This window comes from Hoplias malabaricus, chromosome X1, assembly GCF_029633855.1.
Source record: "Hoplias malabaricus isolate fHopMal1 chromosome X1, fHopMal1.hap1, whole genome shotgun sequence".
Classification (NCBI taxonomy): domain Eukaryota; kingdom Metazoa; phylum Chordata; class Actinopteri; order Characiformes; family Erythrinidae; genus Hoplias; species Hoplias malabaricus.
Window position 1 is genome coordinate 5940948 of NC_089818.1, and position 13843 is coordinate 5954790.

At 45.1% G+C, this 13843-nt stretch overlaps 1 protein-coding gene across 1 annotated transcript in view; it reads right to left on the minus strand.

Annotated features, from left to right (window-relative positions):
- Nucleotides 1–4231: 4231 nt before the first annotated feature.
- Nucleotides 4232–13843, minus strand: part of LOC136675700 (cell adhesion molecule DSCAM-like) — an 85976-nt gene continuing 76364 nt past the window's right edge. The window contains exons 23-33 of the mRNA XM_066652407.1: nucleotides 13541–13704; nucleotides 12730–12828; nucleotides 12185–12373; nucleotides 11706–11996; nucleotides 11148–11324; nucleotides 10748–10778; nucleotides 10553–10668; nucleotides 9921–10070; nucleotides 9369–9566; nucleotides 8372–8674; nucleotides 4232–6247 (exon numbers count right to left, since the gene is read on the minus strand). Of these exons, the coding sequence (XP_066508504.1) occupies nucleotides 5850–6247; nucleotides 8372–8674; nucleotides 9369–9566; nucleotides 9921–10070; nucleotides 10553–10668; nucleotides 10748–10778; nucleotides 11148–11324; nucleotides 11706–11996; nucleotides 12185–12373; nucleotides 12730–12828; nucleotides 13541–13704 (2116 nt within the window). The 3' untranslated portion in view covers nucleotides 4232–5849. The remainder of the gene's footprint in view (nucleotides 6248–8371; nucleotides 8675–9368; nucleotides 9567–9920; nucleotides 10071–10552; nucleotides 10669–10747; nucleotides 10779–11147; nucleotides 11325–11705; nucleotides 11997–12184; nucleotides 12374–12729; nucleotides 12829–13540; nucleotides 13705–13843) is intronic.

Sequence of the window (13843 nt, forward strand, 5' to 3'; positions counted from 1 at the left end):
GGACTGCATGGTTGTTCCATGTATGTACAGTACTGTGCAAATGTCTGTAGCCCCCTAAAAATATCATTATTTAAAATAGTGTATCTTCTAAATAAGAGCAGTGTTTGTGTACATTCTTTCATTCATTCATTCATTGTCTGTTACCACTTATCCAGTTCAGGGGGTGGGTCCGGAGCCTACAAGGCGGGAACCCTGTGGGGGGCGCCAGTCCGTAACAAGGCAACACACACTCACACCTAGGGACACTTTTGAGTCGCCAATCCACCTACCAAAGTGTTTTTGGACAGTGGGAGGAAACCGGAGCACCCGGAGGAAACCCATACGAACATGGGGAGAACACTTGTATGCCATTATATATAATTATAAATACAAAATAAGATGTTCTTTTATAAATGTATGTGTTGTGAGTGAGTGTGAAGAAAAAAGTTTGTTTCCAGACGTTCTCCTTGATCATATGAATTTGTGAAATCAACAGGACACTTTATTTAACATAATGATGTATGATAACCTCAAATAAAACTGTACTGCCACGAGGAGATATGTTAAAGTATAAAACAATACGTTAACAAACAGAATACAGAACTTACTGTAATAATGTTATTTGTTTTTATTTTTATTTGAGCGCATAATCTCTTACTGTTCAGATAATGGCTTAAATCTCAGGTGCCTAAAAACTTTTGCACAGTACTGTGTAACTCTGCTTTTAGAAGGCATAATACATCTAAAGTCTCGCTATACTTTCCAATAAGTTAGCAAAAAATATACTTATAATAAATAAAATAAAAAGTGTAGATTTGAATGCACTTAAATAAAACGTATTTCCACTCAGAACATATGTTTTCTTTTGCTTTTCTGTGGAGATTTTTAAGGCTGTTTTTTTGCATTTTGCTCAGTCTGAGCTCTTTCTTATAAGGTGGTAATTTGAAATTCATGGGTGGGAATTATGGTAATGGTATGTTAATTGCAAAGAAATGTGCACGCCCACCAAATTTGCAAACATTTGTTATTCACTAACATACACACCTACTACTATGTTTTTACGCAGTGTGCATTAGCATGCAGGACCTTCTCTCTTAACAATGTTTAAACAAACACCATCTTGTCTCCAGATTCGTCTAAGAAGGACATTCCAGAGGACTTTGACATCGATATGGACGCCCCAGAGACAGAGAAGGCAGCCGTTGCCATCCAGTCACAGTTCAGGAAGTTCCAGAAGAAGAAGAATGAAGAGAAGTGATGGTGCCTGCAAGGGGCACTCATCCTTGGATAGAATTCAGCACAGACTGGGGAGGAGGGGTGGACAGCGAGAAGCTAGAGCGCTAACATCCTCTTCAACATCTCTAAGAAAGCCCTAAACTCAGGGGTGGGACACTGAAGAGAGGGTCTTCAGGATGTTTATTTAAATTCTCTGAAGTTCTGGGTTTAATTTGATAATTTCATAAAGACAGAATTAACTTCAGACCTTTTATTTAGTTTTTTCAGGAGCAGCTTCAAGTTTCCTTTTTGCTCCAGAAAAGACAGAGTGGTGTAAAAGTTTATGGTAAACTGAGATCCCAGAATCTATTTAGATTTTTAAGACATCCCCTGCAGGTTTGGGTTCCTCTGGTTTTTCTGGTTCGTCTGGTTCTGCTGTTCTTGTTTCACTCATTTTCAGAAAAAGTGAGAATCTGAATGAAAGCCCGGTTCTTGCATCGGAGCCTGGGGTGAAACTCTGAGCTCCTGCTGTTGGTTCAGATCATGGACGGAAGCTTATTCTTCACTGTTTCTGAAAAACTAAAGAAAAAAATCTTCATATACACAACAAATATTAACCAGAAAACATTAATGACATAAACATATGCAAAAGAGAATCGATAAAGGCACAAGTGATCAGGAAGTTGGTTTCTGTGGTGGAAGTGTAGACTAGAGGGCACTAAAAAAATGCTGAGTGTGTCCTGATTGCTTCCTTCACACTCAAAACAGCCAGAGTTTGAGTGTATGGTGTGTAGTGTGTGCTCTGTATTGTGTAATGTATGTAGTGTGTAGTGTGGTGCACAGCCGGCAGTGTGAGTGAGTGGTGCACAGCCGGCAGTGTGAGTGTGTGGTTCACAGCCGGCAGTGTGAGTGTGTGGTGCACAGCTGGCAGTGTGAGTGAGTGGTGCACAGCTGGCAGTGTGAGTGTGTGGTGCACAGCCGGCAGTGTGAGTGTGTGGTTCACAGCCGGCAGTGTGAGTGTGTGGTGCACAGCTGGCAGTGTGAGTGAGTGGTGCACAGCCGGCAGTGTGAGTGTGTGGTGCACAGCCGGCAGTGTGAGTGTGTGGTGCACAGCCGGCAGTGTGAGTGTGTGGTTCACAGCCGGCAGTGTGAGTGTGTGGTTCACAGCCGGCAGTGTGAGTGTGTGGTGCACAGCCGGCAGTGTGAGTGTGTGGTGCACAGCTGGCAGTGTGAGTATGTGGTGCACAGCTGGCAGTGTGAGTGAGTGGTGCACAGCTGGCAGTGTGAGTGTGTGGTGCACAGCTGGGACATTGTGATGATTGTGTGGGTGATTGTAAGTGAAGACAGAACGGTGGCTGATTCTGAACATCTGCAGCATGGCAGTGAAATGGACCCCAGCAGCAGCAGTAGCAGCGAAACCTTCAGTCCTGACACTGCTCTGAAACAACTCACTCTGCTCAGAACAGAAAATCATAACTTTCCTTTTACAGAGACGCAGCTGCTGAAGTCGTAGTGAAATGGTCGTACGGATCGTACGGATCTTGCCCCTGTTCACTGGTCAGTTTTATAGAAAGGTCACAAAGCCATGGGTCTCAGTCCCAGTACTGGGGGTTTCTGCATTTCATGGTGTAGTTTTTTCCTTACTCCGTCACACACAAACACTTTTGTATCTGAACCAGGTTGGGAGCAGAGGAATCAGTAAAATGTGGAGGACACCAGGACTGAGAACCACTGGAATAAAAAAAACAAAGAAAACTCTTTAGTCACCATCTTATGGTTTGATCGCTAATATTGCTGCTCTCTCTATCCTGTGTCTGATTTAGGATTTCTGAATAAACAAATCAATGATGCTATGGAATTCCCATCTCTCGTCCATCACTCACAGCTAACTCTTAGTCTGCCCTTTACTGACCAGAGGTTGTGGTGTGTCCACCGCAAAACAGAATAAAAGTCTCCAAAACTAAAATGGAGGAGGTTTCTGTTCAGAGAGGAGCTATGCATGTTCTTAGTGTTAGTATTTCTAAAGCATGTTATTTAAATGTAAAGCAACTCATGGGCCTGGCCTGGACCTCACTCACTCCTGTTTATTAAGGTGAAGACTCAACAATGGGGTACTGCTTACTCATAGTTTTGGAGCTTCACTGCTTTGTGTTAGTGACACTGCTCTGTGTTTATTATGATTTGAGCAGCTGAGCTTTAGGTGACGTTACAATATTTAAATTAAAGACACATGCTTTTGTTTGGACAGCGACAGTCTTCAGAGCAAGGGTCAGTCGAGCTGAAGAATCACACTGTGCTCCTCTTCAGGAAGTGGTTTGAGGGAAAAACAAGCTACAGCTGGAGCAGGAGAAACTACCACAACAAAAAATAATTGTATGCTAATAAAATACTAATAAAAACTAAAATATTACTGAACACTTATCTCAAGCAAAGTCAGAGCCCACCATTTATTCATCCAGATTCTAATAAAATGGCTCCTGAGTAAAGGTCACTCTGAACTTGGTACAGAGTTTAAACACAAATTAGTCCGGAACAAGCCATGAGAACAGCTTCAGAACTGACCTCCTAAAAACTGGAATTGTAGACCACCACAGCCAAGTTCAGCTAACAGCTAATGGTGGGAACTGGAGACAACTATTGAGTGAAAATACTGGGGGATAAATAAATATCTACAAAATATCTGTGGAATATGAATAGCATGCCATTCTTTTCTGTCTGGACAGGAACATGAAAATGAAGGGGGAGTGCACACTGCTGTCCGAGAGGTGGAGACCACCCAGACTCTCCTCTGAATGGACGGTCAATTATGGTTGGAAAACACGTCATTAATTTGTCCCTTTATTATCAATCATTTTCTGGATTTTCATGATGCATCACTTTAATACATTCATATTTGTTAGTATTCCAAGAATTCCGACATTATTAGTAAATCAGTTTTCCTCCTGTCTTTCCTCTGATTTCTAATGTGTAGAAACAGAGCAGGCTTCACCTTCCACACACCCCCAGTGACCCCCCCCCACCCCAGGAGTGGGGTGGCTTTTTGTGGTGAATCACGAGAAAATGAAGACAATCCCACTCCCACTTCCTAAACAAACAGATCTCTGCCAATGTGACCAAGGACTTTATTTACCAGAGAACTCTTTCCCCTTTCTCCACAAATAGAACTTGTCTGTTCATATACACACACCCATCAGCCACAACATTACAGCCACCTGCTAGTTAATGTTATGATGGGGTGTATATACACACACATACGCTGCCTGGCCAAAATAAAGTCCCAGTCTGGATGTAAATGAGCAATGCCTCAGGAGCCAGTGATTGGAAGATTACTGCAGTCAAAGCCCTGACCTCTGCAGCATCTCACTTCAGGTGGGGGTGGGGGGGTCACTGTGTTACAGAAGTGTCAGATTACTGGCAGACATCAGGCAGTCCAGACTGACCCTGCTCCAGAGCCATGGAGGGGTCTTGGTGAGAAGGGAAGTGCTCTTTATACAAAGTCCCCCCACTGTGTCAGCTTCTGGGGTCAGTGTTAGGATCTGTGGGGGCTTCAGTGTCTGGGGTCAGTTAGGTTATGTGGCAGTAAAATGAAGTCCACTGAGGACCTGAATTGAATGAGCAGGTCATCCCAGCAGTGGATTTGTGCTTTCCTGATGGAGTGTGTTCCAGGACGATGCTGAGGGTTGGGCTCTGGGAACGTGAGGATTCGTATTCACACATGAATTAACCCCCACAGTCCTGACACTGACCCACAAAAACTGAGCTGGAGGAGAATAGCTCAAACCTTCCGCGTTCAGAACAAGGTCTCGGACAAACACTAATGCAGCTCTGGACGGAAATCTCATGCTGCAGAAGGCTGTGTATGGTGTGTAAAGTGTGTAAAGGTGTGTAAAGAGTGCTGCGCATATTTGAACAAATGTATTGTGAGAGACTTTTAATTTGGCCAGACAGTGTATATATATGTATATATAAACATTTATATAATTTTTCAGTGTGACAAAAAAATCTCTTTTGGATGATTTCCATCCGAAGCTCTGATCAGTGCTAGGTCCCCAGGTGGTCTTCAGACTCCACAACCGACTGCAGGACTGGAACGAGGGGTCCGCCTGCCCTCCCCACCCCACACACACACACACACACAAACTAAGGATATGTGACCAGAGACTCGACCACGGACCACAACCCTGACATTAAACAAAATCATGGATAAAGAAAGGAACCGTACCCTTGCCTTCTCTGTTTTACTATTTTTTGATATTTTTCCTCTATTTTTATATAATAATAATAATAATAATAATAATAATGACTATAGAATTATTATCTTCAATAAAAATTCAAAAGTAGTACCTCTGTCAATTTAAATAAATAATTTTGGCAAACTCGGTAATGGTGTTATTTGTAAAGTAAATGAACGAGAAAATGAAAAAAAATGTGAGCGCAGAAAGAGAAAGAGAGAGAGAGAGAGAGAGAGAGAGAGAGAGAGAGAGAGAAAATCAAAAACAGATGCGAAAAAAACACAGACTTTCATCTTTTAGAATTCAGAAAGGTATATACAGGGCTCCTCTGAAAAGTGCTTGTCCTTGCAGCAGGGTGCTGGGCTGTTCATTTGTGTGTGTGTGTGTGTGTGTGTGTGTCTGTGTTTGAGTGTGTGTCCTGTGTTATACGAGCGTGTAGGATTTTGCGTAGGGGTTGTTGCTCTGTTTAAGGTGTCCTCTGGAGTCTAAGAGTGATTCCTGTGAGCTGCTGATCTTGGCAGCATGGGTGAGGTCTCCGGGCTCGCGGTGCGGGAGCGTGGATGCAGCCCCCGGTTGCCACTGAGGACACGTTTCTCTGCTCTGTGGGGCCGTTTCGCGGCTTGGAGGGCCTGAGGACGTGGAAGGGGCGCTGGAGGGCGTATCTGAAGGTGTGGGGGGCAGTGCCGCCGGCCTCTTGGCAGAACGATTCCTCTGCGGCTCTAAACATGACTGACCCGCAGCTTCCCGACTGGAACCGTGCGCCCCCCGATTCAGCAGGAAGTCCATACGCAGGTACGGGGGCAGGTGCACCAGCTCACCTCCTGCAGATTTAAAACATTAATCAGTTCACAGACACTCTGCATCAGCTGCACATGAGCTGTTCAACATAACTACAGAGGGTTATGATGTCTTGTGATTCACCGGCGAGACACTTCGAAGTGACAAACGAATATCAAAAATGTCAGTATTTTCTGCTTTAAAAACTTTTTCAGAATAAGCTGAAAACCGAGCAAGTAGTAGCTGATTTAACTGTAAATGTACAGTTCCAACTTATTTGGTGAAGGAATTACATGCTAGCACCTGATATTACAGCAGTATTTAAGGTGGAACTGGAAGGTTAAAAAGAGAAATCTGCAGAATAAGAATCTGAATTCAGCTCCATATCACAGAAGAGTAAGGAGTGGGTGATGATATTAATTGTGGAACACAACTGCTGCTGTTAATGTCCCTTTGACTATAGGCTGTCGTTCTGTATTGCTTTCAAGACAGAATACCCATACGGTGTACGCGGGGAGAAAGTGAAGTGAGTTTCCTGGAGAGTGTCCTTTGCGAGACAAAAATTGAATTGAAAACCTGTTGCACTCGTTGAAATAACATTATGCTAACAGAGGAAACCTGATTATTGATGAACATAAAGTGAGCCTGCTGAAAAAGCCAGAAAAGATCATGAATGAAACACTGCAGTATTTAGGAAAGACTGAATTGATGTGTATGTTATTTCCTGACGTTATGACTGTGTATTTTACAGATACCTGTATATAATTAATTAATAGTCGTTCAAAGTTCAGTTTTGTTTTTCTACATGTAGATGGATAATTGAATTTTTTTTTGTAAAGGCTTTGCTTATTCTATACCCCATCAAAAAAATTTGCTGCTCTGTGGCAATTACCCCTAGTCCCCTCTGGTAAAAGCTTAGCCCCCCTAATCATTAATCCCTCTAGTGACGGACCTGTGTTCTGATGATGTATCAAGAGTCGCCCCATTTTGCAGAGGGAGATTTTAACCAAGGGGCAAGAGGACACGCCAGAACAAGGGGAGAGGGAAAACTAAGAAATGTGATTGGGTTTTGACTCTGGCTGCACTTCAAAGCTCCTGTGCAGGAACACTGCTATGTGTCATGGCATAACAGTGTAGAGTGGTCTTTCAGGAGCTTCTGGGGTTATTTTAAGTCAGTTATAGTAAAACACTGAGAAGCAACTGTCAGAGAAAGAGAAATGAGAGTGTGACCAGAGTTTGCGTTATCGCTGGATGTGTGCACCTTCATTGAAACAAGACTTTCAAATACCGTTTGACTACGTTGAGTGACGTGAACCTGGGGGAGTCAGAGAATGAGAGGTCAGTGTGCTACTGAAGCTCTAAGAGTGCAGATAACTTTCAGGACCATTGTGGCCATAAAGCTTCGTTTTGTGTTTCAGGACAAAGGTTTTCTGATACCGGACACGTGTGGCCTGTGCTCGCCCTCTACACTGCACGCTTAGTCTGCTGCCTAAGACCACACCGAGACGGGTAATTTAAGTGTGGTTGGCATTGTCCAGGCAGGGCACACGTCACCCACCCAGACACCAAGGGGTGAGAGAAAGCGCAGTGTGTCAGCGGGAGAGTCCCCACGGTGAGCGCTCCACACAGCCATCGATATCTCACTCAGAAACAGGAGAGCGCAGAGTGACAGGGTCAGGCCAGGTTACAGTGCACACACACGTACACACTTCAAAGTGAAGGCTAAGGGTTAACCCTGTCTATGCCTAACGATTAAACGTTATGACGATTAAAGTTATTTCAAATGATGATGGGGTGTGTGAGGGGAGTGTGAGACTGCTGTGACACTGGCTGTGGCCAAAATGGCTGTCTACTCCTTCATTAGCAGGGTGTAATACAGTAAGGCACTGTTTAGTTAACTCAGTACCTCTAGAAACAGAAGTGAATTCAGACACTACCACTGTTTGTTGCTTATTAACAAAGAAACTTGCAATGCATTCTGGTCCGCATTCAGCTCATATAGTGAGCTCAGATGATCTTTATATATTACGAGTACATTGTGGGGTATTATAGAGCCTTCAAAATCACACTCAATTTAGACTTTAGGACAAAAGGAAAATCCAAAAAAAAAAACTTTAGGATTCAGAGAAAGACGGTGTTGCACGATATGGACATAGACTGTCACTCACCGGGTCGGTGTGCTTTGGGCACGGCCATGTTCATGACCCGGCTGGCGTCCTGTGGTTTGGGCGGGGAGGCAGTGAACCTGCAGATGCCGGACTCGGATGGCGTGCTTGATGCGAGGCTGTCTGTGTAGTCGTTGGTGCCGGCTGTCATCTGTTCGGAGGAGGTGTCGGAGATGAAGCACTCGGTGATGGTGAACTTGGCGTGCCGCAGCTGCTCTTCCATCTTGGCATGTTCGTAAGCACGAGCCAGTTCCTCGTACGTGGAGGACGCACTCTCGGTCGATACCATGCTGCTCCGAGCGCGGTCTGCACCACAACACACACTAGGTCACACCAAAATACCAGTAACCCACAGGTTCCCCAACTTTACATTTGTCTTAAATTCTGCGGGAGGCAATGTAAACACACCACACCATCCCACATCTAACTCCTCCTCACACTTTCCCCCATCTCACACATTCTCACACCATCTCACATCGCACACCTTCTCACATCTCACATCTCATACGTCTCACATCTCACACTTCACACATCATATCCCCTCACCCCATAACACCAACTTTAACTTCAAAGGAATTGCTACTAAGTTCATTAGTTGTATCATAGGTGTTAGGAGCAGAGGAATCTCTAAAATATGCAGACCATTGTCCCACCAGGACCAGGACCACCACCAGCACCAGGGCCAGGACTAGGACCAGGATTAGGACCGAAACCCCCTAGTGTAAGCACAGATAATATAAACACAGTAAACGCTTTATTGTGTTTATTACATCATTTCATATTATCGCATTGTATATTTCTATAGGTGCTTCACATTGTTTCCCTGGGGTCCACAGCACCTTCACTTGCTCTGACCGCATATTACTTGTCCTGTTTAGTTTCTCACCTGGGCTGGCCAGATCTGACAGGTTTTTACCAGTGTTTCTAGAGGATTTGTGATTTCAGCCTGCCTTGTTTTGTCATGTGTGTCTTACGTTGTGTGGTGTCTTTTCGGCAGTACCTGTGTCCTGAGACGGGCTGACGCTGTAGCTGTCGCTCTCCTTGTCGACAGAGCCGGCTGCTTGGGGGGTGGGCAGTCTCCAGTCTGTGGTGAGAGTGTGGGAGGACATGGGTGGGTGGGGTCTATTCAGCGTCCACTGGCTAGCATAGCGGCTGCGTGTAGCTGGACCTGCTTTAGCCATGCGACGGGCTGTGGGGTCTATGAAACAGAGACACAGACACAGAGACATAGACTCATAAACTCATGGCTGACACAGTTGAAGACTGAAGTGTTCAGAGCGACCACAGTGTGTCCCTAAATATGTACAACCATATTTTACCCAGTAATATTCATATTTCTGCCCATCTCCACAAGATATACTGTTCAATTTCTGCAGTGCTGAGCCTGGAGTAGCAGTGACAAAGGCTCTATTCTCCCTATGACAGCTGCACCAAAATGATTATGAAGATGTAATTTTCAGGTAAAAATACTACCTACTGTTACATTAAATATAGAAAAATTAATCACTGCATGATAAAGAACCACAAGGAATATTCTGATAAAGGCACTTACTTGTTCCAGGTCGAGCGTCAGAGACGTCCACTAGCGGTCCGGTCGCCTGGGATAGAGACTGATAGTGGACAGTGTGTGTGACGGTTGAGGACTTCTGTTTGGACGATTCTCCGAAATCATTATCCGTCAGCAGCACCGTGGAGCGGTCATCTGTGAAACACACAGACATCAGTTTGTAACATGGCTTCCCACTAAATGGACAGTCCCTGGAGTCCTTCTGTTTGAATATTGACTACAAACACACAATCTCTGTTGGATCTGTTTATTGATTTCTTACATCGTTTATGAACATTATCTGCTGTGGTGCAGCATGTTGGTAGAGTTTAAACTCCAGCTGTTTAAACAAATGTTGGGCCCTAGTGGTCTGAGCTGAGTAAAAGAATACCCAGTTAATGGTGAAATCCTGGAACTGACCCTGCTTTGTGCCCTTCATACCGACATTTGGCATAGGCCATGTCAACACTAGGGTCATGTGCAGCTGCTTCACGGCTTCCCATTTCATTGGTCAGTGCTTTCCTGTGGAGGTTATACACTAAGCTCACTTTACAACGACTGGATTCTCTGGTTAGAACAGCTGTCTGGACCTGTTTGGAGAGAGGGGGGCCGTCTGAACCTCAGGGCTGGATCCTTACCGATGGTCTCCATGGTGTCTCTCTCCTCGATGAGCAGCTGAGCTCGGGGGATGTCTATGTGCATCCGGAGGGTCTGCTGCTGTTTGTTCACAGTGTCCGGTGTTCGAGTGTTCTTACTGAAACACACGTCCAGACAGTTACACCACGAACAGTAACATGGCCAAACAAAAACAAATCCTCCTCCGTTTTACTCACCTCATCAACATCTCTGCCAGGCTTTTGGCATCTGAGACACGAGAAAACAGGATTTACACTTTTAACTGAAAACTGAGGATAAATTTAGTTTATAATTAAACAAACCAAGTTAATGTATTTCCTAATTCTCAGCACTGCAAAAACACAACATCTGTCTCCCTAGGAGATTTGATGATCTCATCCCAAATTAATCCAGTGGTTAAAGTGTAAACAAAGTTATGATCGTCAATCTGAGACTGGGTTAGTGTTAGGACTGTCCACTGCAGCAGGAAGATGGACAGAGGCTCACACTGACTTCACTAAACTCAGAATAATATGAACAGCTGGATCCAGATGTGACTAACTACCAGAATTTAATATAATTCTCTCTCTTTAAAAAATACAGCATTTTTCTACAAACCCCGTAATCTCTTCAGCCTCTGCTCCCTCCTCCTCCTCCTCATCACCAGCAGGACGATGAAGGCCATGGCGATGGCCACCAGGATACTGATGATGGTCACCATCATTTTCAGCCCCTCGTTGCCCTGCATGTTCTCCTGGCTGGGGTCCACTATCTTGGGCAGAGGGGCAATTGTGCCTGGACAGAGAAAGGGTTAAATCTTTTAATAATTTAAAGTTTTTCATTCATTGTTGTCTGTAACCACTTATCCAGTTCAGTGTCACGGTGGGTTCGGAGCCTACCCAGAATCACTGGGCTCAAGGCAGATTGTTTAAAATATTAAACACAAAGAGCCACTGCTGTCCAGATGTAACTGGGGTGATGCTCAGGTGGAGTGAGTGTACACAGTGGTGTTACTGAGACTTTTAAACACCTCGCTGGGTCCACTGCCCACTGCGAGAGTAACTGGTCAGTGTCACATGTTTCTGTTTGACCAGGAGCAGTCTGGCCATACACTGGTCTGTTCCTGGACCCTCCCTGCTGTCCTGTATTACCGAGTGCACTGTGTAAATTACTCACTGCCATCCGTGTTGAGAGTTGCAAAGAGCACCCTCTTGTCAGCCGTCCCGGCACTGTTGCCCACCCTCATCTGCAGCTCGTACCACGTGGCATCCTGCAGGTCATACAGGACATGGCTCTTGGTGAGTGACGCACGGGTCACTGTGGTCCACACACTTGTGTCCACCGGCCGGTACTCCAGAGTAAAGGAGCTGATTGGACAGCCCCCATTATTCCAGCCAATCAGGTTAAGCTCCACCCGCGTGGAATTGATGCTGGAGAAAAGCTCATGGTCTTTGGCGAACTGGGGTTCTGAGAATGGATGGAGAACCAGAGGGAAAGGGAGAGAGAGCGGGATAGAGATAGAGGGGGAGCGAGAGAGAGAGACAGAGAGACAGTGAGAGAGATGAAAATCCAAACCATTTTAAAGGTTAAAGGACCTTTATCTTTTAAAACTCTCAGTATTCAGATTAACCAAGACCATACTGGGCAACTCTCACCTTTCCCGTGTGTTTTGGCCTCAATGATCTCACTGATGCGTCCCGGGCCCACTGCATTCTGAGCAGTCAGGGTGAACTTGTACCAGGTTCCACATTTCAGGTTCTCCAGACGATAGGAGCGCTCGCTGGGGCTGATAGGAATGCTGCCCCACTCCTCGCTGTTGTCCTCTGAGTACTGAAGGATGTAGCCTAAAGGGAGATGGGAACAGCTTCAGACCAGTTTAGGGTGGACCCCCTTTAACCTGCAGACCCTAAACTTTACACTGGAATCCCACACACTGCTTCTGCACCTAACAAACCTCCATCTCTCAATAACAAAAAATAACAATTTCTTACACAGAGACTGTGTGTAAAACTGTACTAAATACATTTAGAGGCCTCCTGAGATCCCAAGCTTGATTTCAAGTGTGTGACCTGGGCAGAAACTCTCCGCTCAGTTGACCTACATCCTGTCCTAAGCTCAGAACCATGTTACAGAACACAGAGCTCTGCCTCAGCCTCTCAAACATACTCAGATTAACTCACAAAGTTTATGATTAATTTACCTCTGATGGAGCTTCCTCCATTATCCCCGGGAATCCAAGACAGTGTGATGGAGGTGGTGGTGGTTTTGGTCACAGTGAGACGGGGCTGGTCCGGAGGAACTGTGAGTAAATTACAGCCAGTTCAGTTCTGATCAGTTTTCTTCATCCATCACGGTTGGTAAGCACTGCTCAGCCTAAAGCCCCGCCCACAAGCACAGCTACTTGCTCCTGAGACCCTGAGCTCTACCTGTTTATGAACTCACAGCTGAAACCTGTGTGTGACGTGGCGCACGGTTCTGTAAATGGACCTGTAAATGAGGCATGCCACTGACTGTGGAGCTATGTGTGAATGGAGGCATATGATCTTTTCCAGCTCAAACAACAGAAATACACAAAACCAAATCATCTGGAATGGCAACAGATTAATGAAAGAGGTGCAGGGAGGCAATATTTTTGGCCATGATCCTAAATGTGGGACTGGTGGGCGGAGCTTGATTTCACACTAAAATATTATTCATCAGCTTCACTCAAACTCCCATTTCATTCATAAATTTAAAAAAATAAAGCATTCATACATCAGTCAGCACGGTCAGATCTGCACTCACTTTTACACAGTTCTGACCAGTGAGGGGCAGTCACCCAAACCAGTCCTGTTCAATCCGGGTGATATATTTCCAGAATGTTCTTCAGCAGAAAATGTTTTGATTATGACTGCGATATGTTGATTTGCTGTGTTAAAGTTAAAGAGCTGGAGTGTGTCCGACTGTGGCCTGTACGGGGAGCTGTTCATGGATCGAGTGACCATATTAAAGAGAACGCAGCGCAAACTCACCCTGGACCTGCAGATTTAACATGATCTCATCAGAGCCCCAGTTGTTGGTTGCGACACAGCTGTAATACCCAGAATCCTCAGCTTTCACCGTGCGGATCACAAAGCTGCCGTTGCTGTGGACGCTGCGCCTGTTGTCGACAGAAACTGGAGCCGGAGTTCCGTTACTGATAGAAACAGAAAAATCATATTCAGAAAAAAATTCATACAATTGACTCATTTGAAGTAGCTGCAGATGAGCTCACAACTCCCAAAGCCAGGTCTCGGACAGAAACGTGTAAAGTCCCCGGCCCTGGCCTCAGGAGC